At 37.7% G+C, this 14,656-nt stretch overlaps 2 protein-coding genes across 7 annotated transcripts; one reads left to right on the plus strand and one right to left on the minus strand.

The window, feature by feature from the left end:
* The first annotated feature begins 1,208 nt into the window (after positions 1 to 1,208).
* Positions 1,209 to 14,186, plus strand: LOC141657694 (sterol 3-beta-glucosyltransferase UGT80A2-like). Of its 6 annotated transcripts, none has more exons than XM_074465004.1 (17): positions 1,209 to 2,183; positions 3,340 to 3,524; positions 4,624 to 4,775; positions 5,497 to 5,811; positions 6,192 to 6,303; positions 6,873 to 7,043; positions 8,623 to 8,686; positions 9,289 to 9,346; positions 9,436 to 9,610; positions 10,324 to 10,454; positions 10,727 to 10,829; positions 11,204 to 11,280; positions 11,479 to 11,526; positions 11,642 to 11,791; positions 11,869 to 12,005; positions 12,610 to 12,664; positions 13,421 to 13,802. In XM_074465004.1, exons 4-17 carry the CDS (start codon positions 5,572 to 5,574, stop codon positions 13,427 to 13,429), a joined length of 1,530 nt encoding a protein of 509 aa, XP_074321105.1. In that variant the 5' UTR covers positions 1,209 to 2,183; positions 3,340 to 3,524; positions 4,624 to 4,775; positions 5,497 to 5,571; the 3' UTR covers positions 13,430 to 13,802. The 6 variants fall into 6 exon arrangements, with proteins under 6 accessions (XP_074321105.1, XP_074321107.1, XP_074321108.1 ...); XM_074465005.1 differs by having other exon boundaries at positions 1,366 to 2,188; positions 3,337 to 3,524; positions 13,421 to 14,186; XM_074465006.1 differs by lacking the exon at positions 4,624 to 4,775 and having other exon boundaries at positions 1,209 to 2,188.
* On the minus strand, positions 12,283 to 14,623 carry LOC141657696 (uncharacterized). Its single transcript, XM_074465009.1, has 11 exons — positions 14,535 to 14,623; positions 14,331 to 14,430; positions 14,015 to 14,068; positions 13,823 to 13,932; positions 13,594 to 13,735; positions 13,419 to 13,519; positions 13,203 to 13,311; positions 12,973 to 13,052; positions 12,802 to 12,882; positions 12,541 to 12,635; positions 12,283 to 12,442 (listed from the first exon to the last, which is right to left on the minus strand). The coding sequence occupies exons 1-11, from the start codon at positions 14,549 to 14,551 to the stop codon at positions 12,417 to 12,419; spliced, it is 915 nt and encodes a 304-aa protein (XP_074321110.1). The 5' UTR covers positions 14,552 to 14,623; the 3' UTR covers positions 12,283 to 12,416.
* Positions 14,624 to 14,656: the final 33 nt, after the last annotated feature.

Consider the following 14,656-nt stretch of genomic DNA (forward strand, 5'->3'; position numbering starts at 1 on the left):
GTATGATGCTGTTATACCACTGGAGGTATAATGTTATTTGTGGTTCATCTGTGCTGCATTGAAAGTTGAACAAAATTAGATATAAGAAGAGGCCACAAAAGGTAGAAAGATCACGTTTCAGAAAAAAGTCAAGCAATTTAGCTAGGAGTACGACAGGAATTGTGAATATGTGATGCATGGCAGACTAGCAAATCCCAAAACAATTCAGCTATTTATAAATATTTGTGTAGGGAGGTTTTAAACAAATTAACGTAAAATGAAATCCTTATTAACCACTTCTACCTAATTATGTACGGATTTATTTTATAATTGTGTTAGTGTAAAACCACCTTATACAAGACTTACTCTTATCTTTTGGATTTTTCAAAATAAATAAAATTAATAAAGTGGTGGTATTATCATTTTTCGGGTCTTCAATAATATTATAGAACTCTAGGAGATTAAAAAAAAAATCGTACTTTAACCAACCAACATGTATATATTTCCATTATAAGAACATGTATAAAGATCTGTTGTTATACACCAATTATTTGTCTACCTACGTTTCATATATTTGTTCAACTCCATTTCGTTGATCACGTTACTAGAAACGTGAGGATAGTGAAATTATTAATTAGATAGAATTTGTTTTAATTAGATAAATAAATATATAACTTTTGGGGATAACTTTATATAATAATATTTTAAAATTTAATTAGGAGGATAAAAAAAAGTTGGAGTCTCTATGTCGAATTAAGTTTATTTAGAGTTATTTTTTACAATTTTGATTTATGGCCATGCCAAATTCTATTTCATATTCCATGCCAAATTAATTTTATGTTGTCAGAAAGGAAGTATATTAACCATTGCCCCCACTTGAGTAAATAACTAATGGCCATGCCAAATTCTATTTCGTATTATTTTTCTTTTTAGGTTTTTAAAATCTACGGTATTTGTGAAGAATATAATAGTTTTTTATTTAGTCGGCGAAAAAACGGGGCAAGTAATAATGTAGTTTCTCATATGGGAGACTTGATTGTACCATGTGAATTGATTTTAATGTTTTTTTTATTCCCTTTGACTATTTTATTTGCCTTAAATTTTATAGTATTAAGGATAATTCATTATTGTGAACACGGTTTAAAATGATTAAAAAGGTCCACAACAATTAAAAGAGAGTCAAATTTAAAACTCGTGCAACGCACGGGCACAAAATCTAGTTAATGGTAAATAGAGGTAGCCCGGACGAAGCCGGACACCAATACTAGTTTTTAAAATAAAAAGGACAACCATTCACCCTAGAAGAGAACTTGTAAGTTGTAAAAAAACTGTGAGTTGGAGTATATATATAAATAAAACTAATCCAACTACCATCAAAGTAGCAGTAGCAAAATCAAAATCCACCAAAATCAAACCCACCGTCGTCGTCATACCCACCACCGTCGTCATACCCGCCATCGTCGTCATAATAATCACCACCGTCATGACCCATATCCGACACCAGATCACCAACCACAAGACCCGCCAACGCCCCACCCAACAACCCTGTTCCTAACCCCATCTCGTAATTACTCCTCCCTCCATACGCCGGTCTCACCACTTGCTGCGGCGCCCCATACCCGTACCCGTATCCACTCATCGGACCCGGATACGCATACCCCGTCCCAGTGGCCGGCGCAGCAGGAGGAGGATACGGGTATGCATACCCCGTCCCAGTTGGCGGCGCAGCTGAAGGAGGATACGGGTACGGATACCCCACGCTGGGTCCCACTCCTGCGGCAGGAGGCGCGGCGGGTGTGAATTTATCGCCGAATTTGTACGAAAAATTAACGACTCCTTTGGGTTTGCCGGATGTTTTTCTTCTAATTTGATAGCTGACGTGAGTTACGCTGGAGGATTTTTCGACGGAGGAGAGCAGATCGAAGGCGGGCACGTGGACTTGGCCGATGAGGGTGTCGGGCAGTATTGTGCGACGGGAGAATAACTGGAAGTGAAGAGTGATGCGGTTGGTTTGTAAAGCGGCGTTGTTTAGGGTGAATTTGAGCGGGAAATTCCATCTAGGGTTTTTATTGCCGGTTTTGTCGACAGGAGTTGTTTGCCGCTGTTGGTGAAACGACGAGGTGGAATCGAGGAGCGAAACGACGACGTAGGGTTGCATCTTCGAGAGAAATCCAACTTTCGTGAGATCGTCTGCTGACAGGATTGTAAGGTCTAATGATCGCTGCTCCATTATTTCTTCACTTTTGTTTTCAATATGAGTAATTAATTAATGCTTAAGGTGGTGGTGTTGATGGTTTAATAGGGTTTATATAAGAAGAAGATGAGAAGCAAACTAGGATTAGATTCGAAAAAGATAACCGACTTAAAAACAAATATGACGTGTTTGCAAACGGTAGATTTTAAGTGATGCGTGTGACATGCACCAGATTCCGCGGATATATATGACATTATTATAAACGGCGCCGAGTCTTACCTATGAGTTACGGAAAAATTCAGGTGTCCTTTGCAATACCATCCTCTCTAGATAGAGGTAATCCAATCAAATAAAATATTATAAAGGTTGAAGTGTGAGAAATAGTGTCTTTTCAGAGTATACAAAAAAATTTCTTTAAGTTACGAGTATATGTCATTATGTCACAATCGGCTTACTGGAATCGATTATAGGTGGTTCGTATGGGGTTTTTAGTTGTGCCGACTTAGTAACTGGTTCAAATCGGTTATAATTTATATTGGGTTGTCGGGTCCTTATCTAGTGATAACTCAGTTTGGGCTCCATTTAGGACTGTATATGGTTAACAATGTGTAATATATTTTTATTTATTTAAATGGTATTGTAAAAACGACCTTGCAGTGTACCTATTTTACTTTTAAATGAAATTATTTAAAATAATTGTTATTTTAGATTAATTCGGATCAATATTATGTTAATTCGTTCTCAAGTCATTCAGCAATGTCAAGAAACTATCTTAAAAAAAAAAGCTAAGGCCTCCCTCCTACCTAGTACTAATATCACCGGTAGAAATAGGGTATTTTCTCACAGTATTTATCATTATTCAAGATAGAAATGGGCAAGTAGTAAAATGTTATTACTATTGTTTCATTAAAAAAACATATTAATAGCGCGAGTAGTGAATTTGTCTCAAAATTTATTTCATCGTAATTTTAAGATAGGTCATTTAAAAATATATTAATAATAAATTTAAGAATTATGCAACTTTAAGTAATTTTATTTAATGAAAAAAAAAATAAAAATAAATTAATGGTAAGTAGAGGTAGCCCGGACACCAATCCTAGTTTCTTTAAAATCTTGGAATTCCTCAATATAATTCTCCCAACATTATTTACAATGACGATCAGCAGCGATGACTCTTTCCGAAGCGCTTATTCCGGCAGCTCCGGCGATATTCCCAATCACATCGACGTCGATACAAATAATTTAAACGATAACGGTAACTATAACCGCAACGGTCATTATGAAAGTGATCCTAAGAATGAGTTGACTCTCCAGTTTCCGCCTTCTGCTGGTCCCATAAATAACTCTTCAGGTAATATTTTATTATTATAAATATCGTTGATTTTGTCGCCCTAGTGTTGCGGTAAATTTATAGTTATGTTTGTGTGTGATTCGGTATTTTTCGGTTCTGGATTATGATAGTAGTCGATGTACTTTCTTGACAATGTTATCTTTTGTTATGTAAAAATACGTCATTGTGTTGCTAACACATGGGTGAGACGAGCTTTTAGGCACGGGGTAATATTGTTGTTGTTGTCGAATAATTAGCCATTGATAACTGTGCCTAGAAATGTTTATACGTAGAGACTATTGGCGGAACACAAAAACTGATATGAGACGGTCTAATCCTACAAGAAGACGGGAGTACATATGTTTGAGTTATGTGAGACGATTTTATACAAGACTCACTCTTTTTAGAAAGAGCTATTGTGATGAAATGTGATGTCCGACAGTTAGCGCAACAGGAGTCTATCTGGGTGGTAGAATTGCTGAAATGGATCGAATATGGCGGCTTCTTGATTCAACTTACCTTTTTCTTGGACAATGTACTGATGGCCTAGTGACATTAATCAAGGATTCAAGGCAAAGCGCGTATTTTTGGGTTTTTACTTTTTAGGAATTCAAATAGTGATTAATGAAGCTAGGAAGGTGCTGTACTGCTGTCCAAGAACAGTATGCGGGGTTGGTTATTTGTTGTCGTAGTGTGGGTGGCTAGTTGTCGCAGGGGACTCAGATTGACTCATTCACTTCAAATGGAGGCGAGGAGTTAAAGTCGCAATGAAATTAACAAAATGTGTAAAATGTCATAACGGGTGAATTGAAAGCAGGTTTTGTCTGTCACGGGATACTAGATTACTGCATGATGTGAGATCCTACCTATGTTTAGTGCTGACAATTAGGATGGTAGAATGCGCACATCACGATCAACAGAGGGATATATTATGAGGTTTCTAATAAAATACATACATACATACATACATACATTACCCTTTGAAGGTTCTCTAATTGTTGTGATTACATATATCTTACTTTCTTCATAAGGGTGTCTACATTTTGATGTTTAGTTTTTTAATAACTGGTCTATGTTTCCGATTCTCTAGCAATTCAGTTACTTATGAAGCTGTCCTTAGATTCTATTGACAGGGTATGGTCGAATGAGCACGATGTTACTGAGGAACTATCTACTTCTAATCGTCTTGCGAAATCTGGCGGATCCAAATTTTGTCCATTTAGTTTTCTAGCAGCAAAACTTTTTGATGATAAACTTCCTTTGACGAAAAAGGTTACACTTGTTCATTTTCTGTTTTTCCTTAACACTGCCAACCTTTGATTCTCTCTTGTGTCTGACGCAAGTACTCATATTGTTTTTCTTTATTTAAATCTAAAGCATTTCCATTAAAAATTAATATGTGGCGCTATAACTTCAAGTCTTCAAGTTCTCTTGCTATCCTCCCGCTGACAGGTTTCTCCATGAGCTTCTTCGAGAGAACACTTAAAAATTCAAGAACAATTATATCAGACACCATTATAGATTATGACATGTACTTTCTGATGCTATGAATCATTTTCAAGTCTCAGTTTACACTGATGTGTGTTACATTTGCACTCGCCTGGTTTTTTTCAATAATACCCGCAAAATACAAAGGCCAGCTAGGATTTTCACTGTCATGTGTGCACTTTAACTGGTTATTCTTATTGCTGTTGTTCTAGCTGATTGTCATCCTGCTACTCTAGTACTGTCTGCCACTTTCCCTGCCTCAACTTTGTTTCTATCTCATTTCTTTCTTTCTTCTATTTCTGTTAGTATGCAACCTTTTGACAAGCCAAAACATCTAGCAAACTGTTTGAAGATAGATTAATGTTATTTTCATTTTTATTTTTCTTCTCGGTGCAAGATGCAATATCCCCCTTTCCAGTACTCTGTGAAGAGTGAAGACTATTAACAATAAAATAGAAAGACTCTATCTTCTTTGGCTTGACATTGACTCTGCATGTACGTCCAGTTGAAATGGCTGAACCGTGTTGCGACTGTTAAAAAGGATGGAACCGTACAAGTTGATGTGCCTGGAGATATCAACATGCCAAACTTTGACATTGGAACTGAATCTGCCTCTGCTTCTGTTTCTGGTTCGGGATCTGTATCTGTATCTGTTTCGGATTCTGGTTCTGTATCTGTTTCTGGTTCTGGTCATACCACAGATGGGGAACACGATGACTCAACCGACTTCCAAGATCTACCTCCAATGCAAATTGTGATGCTAATTGTTGGAACAAGAGGTGATGTACAACCTTTCGTAGCTATTGGGAAACGTTTGCAGGTATTCGTCTTATTTTATGTATCTGTGCTTGCATTCAACTATTGTTGATATTTGGTGGTGCTTCTTTGAAGTTCTTGAATTTAAGGATAGTGACTGAGCTTATTAGAATTTTTCATTCGTGGAATATCGACTTGATGTTTATGGAGAACAATGTACTGTCATGAGGGACAAGACAGATACCACCACAAAGATCTGGTTACATATTGCCTGAATTATGCCTTGTTGGTGTCTGTTTCCATTATCATCCACTTGGTGGAACTAGTCTACTCCTGTTTGTGAATTTGTGTTTCATCAGTTGCTTATCTACTTTAACTTCTCATTGGAATATTCCCATTTTAGAGATTACCCTTGACAATGTTTCATGGTGTGTTTCCTTGCAGGAATATGGACATAGGGTTCGGTTAGCAACTCACCAAAATTTCAAAGAGTTTGTTTTGAGTTCTGGGCTGGAGTTCTTTCCTTTAGGAGGGGACCCGAAAATTCTTGCTGGCTGTAAGTCATATTTGGCTCTTTTAAGACTGATGTCTCATTGTGTCTTGTTGTACGAAGTTAGAGTACACTACTACACTGTCCTTGAACAGTAGAAACTAGCATGCTACTAGGGCGTGGGAGCATGGGTCTGAGATTTTTGTTGAAAAGTACTAGGGCGTAGTCAAATTTTATTTCATGTTCAGTAGGGCTGTGTTTATGGATAGCATGATCCATATTAACTAAGATCCGAGTAAGGTAAGACAACAAAGGCGACAAACTCTCCTTTCTGTGTTTTAATAATGAAACATCGTCAATCGATGTTTAAATGAATGGTATATAATCTATCTACCCAGGCATGGACCCTCCTATTCGGGTGGTCTTTGCTGGGATGTTGCTGCTGTGGTTTTGTTTATCCAGGTCTATCAAACTTTCAGGTCATCCTTTGTTGGTGGGTGTGGTGGTATTGGATTGGTGGCGTCTTAACCTTATACAATATCTTTTACTCTTTATCTTCAATGTTCAGCTGTCATATGCTCTTTATAACATCTAGCTGCATTTTATTCACAGTTTCTTCATTTATATTTGTTTAGATATGGTGAAAAACAAGGGCTTTTTGCCTTCAGAACCATCCGAGATACCCATTCAGCGGAATCAGATGAGAGAAATTATATTTTCCTTACTAAGGGCTTGCAAGCATCCTGATCCTGAAACTCAGATTCCTTTTGATGCTGAAGCAATAATTGCAAATCCACCAGCGTATGGTTAGACTAAGTTTTCTTCTCTATTATGAGGTTTCTTTTATACATACATGATACATGCATAGGTGCATTTATATACACATTTTGAAAGATTGAAACCAACTGAAGCCTTCTTCTTTGGCAATTTCATGGTTCCTGAGCGGTCGGTTAAGACTTGATAGTATTCCAATATGCTTTTGTTCCTTTTCCCCCCATCATCATAGCTGCGACTTTTGGCATGATTCCCAACTCCACTCATGTGTGCTCAGCATTCCATCTATAATTTTGAAGCCCTATTAGGTTTAAAAGAATTTTCAGTCCTTGCTCCAAAAAGGAATTTCGCAGCCATTTTTGGAATTGGAGATTATAGCTACTTACATATGCCAAGGGAAATGATGCAGCCAAAGCTACTGACATATGCGAGCAGACATGTTATAAAAGTTCATACTCGGGTGCCTCATGACCTCATCACAAACCAAATGGCTTCTCCTTTGAAGATTACAAGTGGTCTCTGTTGCTTAAAAGATAGATCATTTTGAATTTGTGTGAGCATAATGCACAATACTCCCCTTGAGTGTACCTTAAACGGGTTCTTATCTGTCGATGCTTAGAACTTAGAGGCTGGTCAAGTTATTAGGATTCATATGGGCATACGGCATGCTACTAGGATTCACACTACATTTTCCTTACCTTTGAATTGATGGTTTGAATAGTTTCCTTGTGCATTAAAATTTATTGAATTGTAATCTATTGTTCAACATTGTGCCGTGAAACATTGTCACATTCAAAAGATGAGTGTGGCGGAGATGCGCATGTTGAGGTGGATGTGCGGACATACAAGGAAAGATCGGTTAAGGAATGAGGTGCTTAGGGAAAAGGTTAAAGTGGCGCCAATAGAGGACAAGATGATGGAAAACCGACTAAGATGGTTTGGCCATGTGAGAAGGAGACCTATGGACGCACCAGTTAGGAGGCTGGAGACTTGGAGAACAGAAAAGGTCCCTAGAGGCAGAGGAAGACCGAGACAGACATGGTTGAGAGTGATAGAGCATGATATGAGAGTTCTGGGGCTTGAGGAGAGTATGGTGACGGAGATGGCACAATGGAGGGAAAGGATACATGTGGATTTTTAGTATTTGATGTTTTTTTGACAGATTTAGTGCTTTTATTTATTTATTTAATTTAAAGAAATTAATTTATTTATTTTTCTCCCCTTTATTACACACTTTTTCAACAACCACTTTCTTATAGATTTTACCTGGTTCATTCCGGATCCTTAACTCTATTTCGGTTTTTAAAAATCGTTTTAATCTTTTCTCTCGATTTAAATTTTAAGTTTTTATAAAAGAAAGACGGAATTCGATTTTAAAACCCCTAAGTTCACCTTGACTTTCCATTACATTTTCGTTTTCCCTTTTGTTTTTTATCTTCCCTTTTTTATTCGCATTTTGAGGCGTGCGTGCACCCATGGACGGTTCGAAAGGATGATTCATGTCAGCCGACCCCAAATCATTTTGGGATTAAGGCTCTGATGTTGTTGTTGTTGTTGTTGTAATCTATTGTTCAAAATGTGCTAGATTCACATTTTAAAATTCTCTTTCAGGACATACTCATGTTGCCGAGGCACTCAAAATACCAATTCATATATTCTTTACAATGCCTTGGACGTAAGTATCTATCGTATCTAATATTGTGGTGTAGATTATTACACAATGCAGTGTAGAACATCTAGGTTTTCATATTGTCTTCATGTTTTTGGTGTTGCTTGTCGGGAACTTGGGAATAAGAGGGTTTCCCTATCTTTGGTTTAGTTGCGTTTGGAATGTAGCTGAATAAAAAAACAGTAGATAGCTTGAACATTTCTTTGTGCCTGGATGCTGTATCGAAACTAAGATCTAATCTGTTTAAATCATTCCTGTAAGAGTGTCAGGTTAATTACATCTCTACCATGACGAGTTATTAATCTTAGAGACTCATCTGTATTATTGGCTATGATCCTTTTTTATTTGGTTTCTGAGTATGATGAAATAAAGCAAATTGACTCCGCGCTTGTTACTGTGAAGTAGCAGTAAGTCACAAATCTGGAAACACCTTTTTTTGTTGTCAACATATGGTAAGATTGTGTCCTTTCGGCCCTCTTATATCACTTTAGACGGTGGCTTCTGAGCCACAAGGGTAGTGTTGTTGTTGCTGTGGGTGATGCTTATTCTTGACTGCTGCTTCTTTGAATTACATATCAAGAATACATGAAGCTGTTTCTTCCTTTCAGGCCCACAAGTGAATTCCCACATCCTCTGTCCCGTGTGAAGCAACACGTTGCTTACCGAGTAAGTAATGATTTTGCCAATTCCAACACAATCTGCACCTATTGGTGACATTTGTTAGGATTTTATTTTAACTCGTCATATACTTTCAGCTTTCATACCAAGTTGTTGATGTAATGATTTGGCTTGGAATACGGGACTTGATAAACGAATTCAGGAAGAAAAAACTGAAGCTGAGACCAGTTACCTACTTAAGTCCTAATAGTTCTCCTTCTGACATTCCGTATGGATATATTTGGAGTCCTCATCTTGTCCCTAAACCCAAAGGTTAGTGACCTGTATTTCTGCTATGTGACTATGTCGCATCTTTATTCCCAAGAGCTGGTGGTTATTGCAAGACTTGATAAACTGAAGTGTTCATGTAGTCTTGTGCTGATATATATGATTCACCGTCCCTCTTAATTGCAAATTGTACATTATTTTGTCGTCTAGAACATGTTACTCTATACTAAATCCTTGCTTCTCAGACAATTTAATCATATGTTGTCACATACATTTCTCTCTCTGTGGCGAGGCAATTCCTTGCTAAACCTGCAGGGAATGGGCTTAGAACTCAAGTATTCTGATCGTCTCTTACCATTTTGTGTCTGAGTCTTTTCAACGAAGTTAGCCCTCAGCCGACAAAAAAATATTGTAGCCCTTTGCTCATCTGAAGAATTAGTGGTTGCGTAATTCTTTTCCATTCCTTTTTGCCTTAAAAAAAATGGTTATAGAGTATAGACTAGTCACTCGTCACTGGTCATTAGTCTTAGTCTTCTGGTCCGTCCACGTTGAGAGTATTCACAGTCTCATAGTACCTGTTAGCTTGATAAGGTCTTCCCCTCCAGCGATTCCTGCTGGGGATTCATGATTTGGTACTGCATCGAAATAATGTTGTGATATATTTGTCATCCATCAACTAGAGCGCTGAATGCTTGGATACATGCTTTAATCTGCTTCAGAATGGACCTTGTTGATATGTTATGCTTATTGATCTGCAGATTGGGGACCCAAAATTGATGTAGTTGGTTTCTGTTTCCTCGACCTGGCTTCTAATTACAAACCTCCAGAAGATCTGGTGGCATGGCTTGGAAAAGGCCAAAGACCAATTTATATTGGTTTCGGAAGTCTGGTAAGTGTCAAATTTTGTCACTTAAAATTACTGAATCTGTCTCCTAAAGGAATGGATTTTCTCAGGATGTTTATTGAAGTCTAATTTTGTCTGTTCTTCAGTTTCTGATTCAATAATTTAAAAATCAATGCATGTTCCTGATTTTAATAGCTGTTGGTGGTGGCTTCTCAACTTCTTGTTACCACATACATTTGAAGATATAAGAATATTTAGTCAATGGATCTGTTCCTGGATGCAGTATATTAATTTGTACCTTTCTGAAATCATTTCAGCCTGTCCAAGAACCAGAGAAAATGACGAAGACAATTGTACAAGCTCTAGAATTAACGGAACAAAGAGGAATTATAAATAAAGGCTGGGGTGGTCTTGGCAATTGTAAGATGTTCTTTTTCTCGATACTCATTCGTTTCTTTTAGAACTGGAAAATCCTTTCCTCTGTCCTCCCATTCTCTTGCACTCTCAAAGACCAAACTAGTTTCTTTGACATAGTAAATCTGTCTTCTGATAATAAAAAATATCTATTATTTTCTTCAATTTTCATGTCCAGAAAACTGCATATATCGCTTGTGTGTGAACCATTTCCAGCATTCTATTCCTCTTTTGAACTTTGAAGAATGAATGCTTTTCATGGTGCTCTTTATTCGGCGGTTTAATTATGTAGTGATTCTCTCAACTCTGATTGAGCTGTAAAAAAATGGAATTAAGTTATTGCTAATAAGTCTCTTTTCTCACTAATTCATAATTCACAGTGGCCGAGCCTAAGGATTTCGTGTACTTGTTGGACAATGTCCCTCATGACTGGCTGTTCTTGCAGTGTGCAGCCGTGGTAAGATTTCCTGGATAGTGGTTTCTTAGTCTTCTGAATTCTCTTGATAATGTTTATATAATGCCGACTTCCCTAAAGGGCCCTAGAGGGGAACTGCAAGGGATGAGCATCAAAATTTGTTCCAGAATTATACTCGTCAATCCCTACCAATTTTCCGTCTTGCCTAAACTAAAGAGCTAATTTCTATTGTGATTTCAGGTGCACCACGGTGGTGCAGGTACAACTTCTGCTGGTCTTAAAGCTGCGGTAATTGGCTCTTGTATTAATGTTGATCTGTTTATTGCTTGGACTTGATGTTTCATGCATCTGTAGTATGTTAGTCTACTGTTAGTTAATTAATTTAATGGAACGTTTTCACCAGTGTCCAACTACGATTGTCCCGTTTTTCGGTGACCAACCCTTCTGGGGAGAACGGGTGCATGAAAAAGGCGTAGGGCCCCTACCGATTCCTATAGAGGAATTCTCTCTTGAGAAACTGGTTGCTGCCATACGCTTCATGCAGGATCCTGTGGTAAGTGTGTTTCACCAACTACGATTGTCCTGAAATCTTGATCTTCAGTACCTTGAATCCTTGATGACATGATGTAGGTGAAGCAACGTGCTGTCATACTGGCAGAGGAACTAGGGACTGAAGACGGGGTCACAGGAGCAGTGGCGGCTTTTTACAAACAGTTTCCTCGGAAGAAAGTCGAGTCAGACCCTCCGGAGCCTCATAAGCAACACAGGTCACATCTATCCATAAGGGGGTGTTTTTTGGGCGCGCAGTAATTGTTTGTTAGTGATTCTTGCGTGGTCGTCTTGTGATGTATATGAATAACACGACTGATTAAACACATGTAAATACGTGAGGCTTCTTTCAGTAATTTCTATGCAAGTATCGGTTTTTCATATAGTTTTCCAGTCCACTGAGGAAGGAGCTAAGCTATTTAGCTCCTTCTTCATATAGTTTTGATCTTATTCATAAGATAAACGACTAAATCGTTTCACAAGTACAAAAATAAAATCCAAATGTTTTAAGCAACCAGCTTAAAAAACGAAGTACAAAAGTAAAATCCAATATTAATCCTTTATTTGAACTGCGATTGCTTCGATATAGCAAATTATTAGGTCTGAGATTGTGGATCAACTGATGGTTTTCACTGCTGGTTGTTGAGGCGTGCACCTGTCACAAATAAAAGACCAAATTCTTAGTCTACTGATTTACAGAAAGTGAAAAACCACAGAGCAAAGATGCTACAAATTGAGTTACTGGTTTTTTACCCTTTCCGGTGATATCCTCGTAATACCGAAAATGGGGGTCAACAGCTAAACCCATCATTTCAAATGCAGAGCTGTAGAGCTCATTTGGTGGAGGCCTGAAAACATAATCATAAGGGAAATTTTAGTAAGTTCTTGATTAATTAGCGAGAGAGATCGCCTTGCAGTAAGATAGTGTAAAACGATCCAAATTAAGAAACCAGTTAATTCCCCCGGAAATCTTGTAGTAATTGGTTTCGGTGAGTAAGAGAGAGATGGCCTTACATATACCAAAAGCCCGGAGAAAACTGGGGATTTTTTGTAGCTGAAATGCTAGTAAGCAAATCTCGAAAAGCATTTATTTCCCTGAGAAAAAAAGTACAGGATCAGAAACAAATCTCGGAAACAATACATTGAAAATATTACGAAGTATTAAGTAAATAAACCAGATTGTACCAGGTAGAAGTTATATTTGCTTGCCTCTGTGGGTTATTGATAGCGGCATTGTTGTTGCTTTCTCCTAATTCCGTTTGAGGCTAGGCCATGGATGAACATGAATTAGCATATCATAGTGACTTATACCTCACTGTCTCAATGACTCCCGCAAATTATAAGGTAAGATTGCATCGAAAAATTGCAAAAAAATGTAACAGAATTATAAAGAGATTAAGGCAAATGTTATTTACTGGTAGTTGATAGTCAAGAGAAGGTAAATTTGCAGAAGGAAAGATGAAATCGTCCGGAGTCTCAATATTGTCTGATGATTGAATGACTTCTGTTGTCTGATCAGCATTACTGTAACATATATAAACAGAGATAAAATCAGACAAGCCCTGAAAATTAGTACTCCGTAACATAAGGTGATTAGATTTAATGCTGCAGCATTATTATTGTTGTCTTACAGAGTGTTTGATGTGTTCAGTAGACAGTCTTGAAGACGTTTGAGATGGTTGTCATAGACTGAGCCGAAGAGGTTCTGTACAGATGCCTGAGAAACAGTTTCCTGTCGATTTTGCCAATGTTTGTCATTCTAGAAGTTTATGAATCTTTGATGTTAAATGAGTTTCGATATCTTACCCTTATTGGAGACGGGGGTTGAGGTACATCAGCCTGATCAACCTGATCAGCCTGCAATAGCAGGCTGGTAAATGAATCTGTTATAGCCAATTCTAGAAACGGGTTTGGAGACCCGTGTCTTTCAGGAGCTGTTACCGCGCTGCTGCAATGTTATCAAGTTACCTTATCAGATCATATGCAGGATTGACTGAACCGAGTTAAAAAAAAAACATTGGTATTTTAATGGTACCTTGCAGCAGCTACAGCAACCTGGTTAGCCATCTCGGCTTGGTCCTCGTCAGAGTCGTCATCCAGTTCAGCTTGGTTTGGAGAATCCGCGAGTGAGTCCTCGGATCCAGTCTTGTTAACATGACACCCAATTTAGTTTACAAGTAGTTTGTGAATAACTATCTAGGAAACAAATTCAAGACAACATACATACCATGAAATCATTGGGTAGAGATTCAGGATTGCCTTCATTTACCGATAATTCTTTCTGTTTAGACACAATTAATTATGATTAGTAATATTAATCATCATTATAGATTCGGAATCATAGAATTAAATAGTGCGAGGATTTTCAAAATTGTCGAATGAACAGTAAGTCTCTTGAATTACAGTTTAATTACGATATGAGTTATTGTCAGGTCAAGTCCAATACTTAATTCACGCAGTAAGTAGATTATACATCCGATGTACTACCACCAGGTTTTGTTCGACGGATTATACAAGAATTTGTGATAACCAAGTATTAGTACCATTCTCTCTTGGACTTGGGTAAGAACTTCCTCGAGTTGGGCTTCAGCAATATCTGCTTCCTCAACCGTCGTGATTGATTCCGGTGAGGGTTCATATTTCCTATTACATGCACAAAAAACAAACCCGAACTTGTTTAAAAACCGAATCTTCTAATGTCGAAAAATCGACTAAGTAGACCCTATCACCCTATAACTAAGGGCAACCTTATTTCAGATGTCATTTTGTCAAGCTTTGCCTTCACCCTGTCAATTTCATGCTGAAGTTCCTACATTATTAGTAGCATGCATCATTAGTACACTGTTTCTACAAGAAAAGTATTTTCAAA

The sequence above is a fragment of the Silene latifolia genome, chromosome 5 (assembly GCF_048544455.1).
Source record: "Silene latifolia isolate original U9 population chromosome 5, ASM4854445v1, whole genome shotgun sequence".
Taxonomy (NCBI): Eukaryota; Viridiplantae; Streptophyta; class Magnoliopsida; order Caryophyllales; family Caryophyllaceae; genus Silene; species Silene latifolia.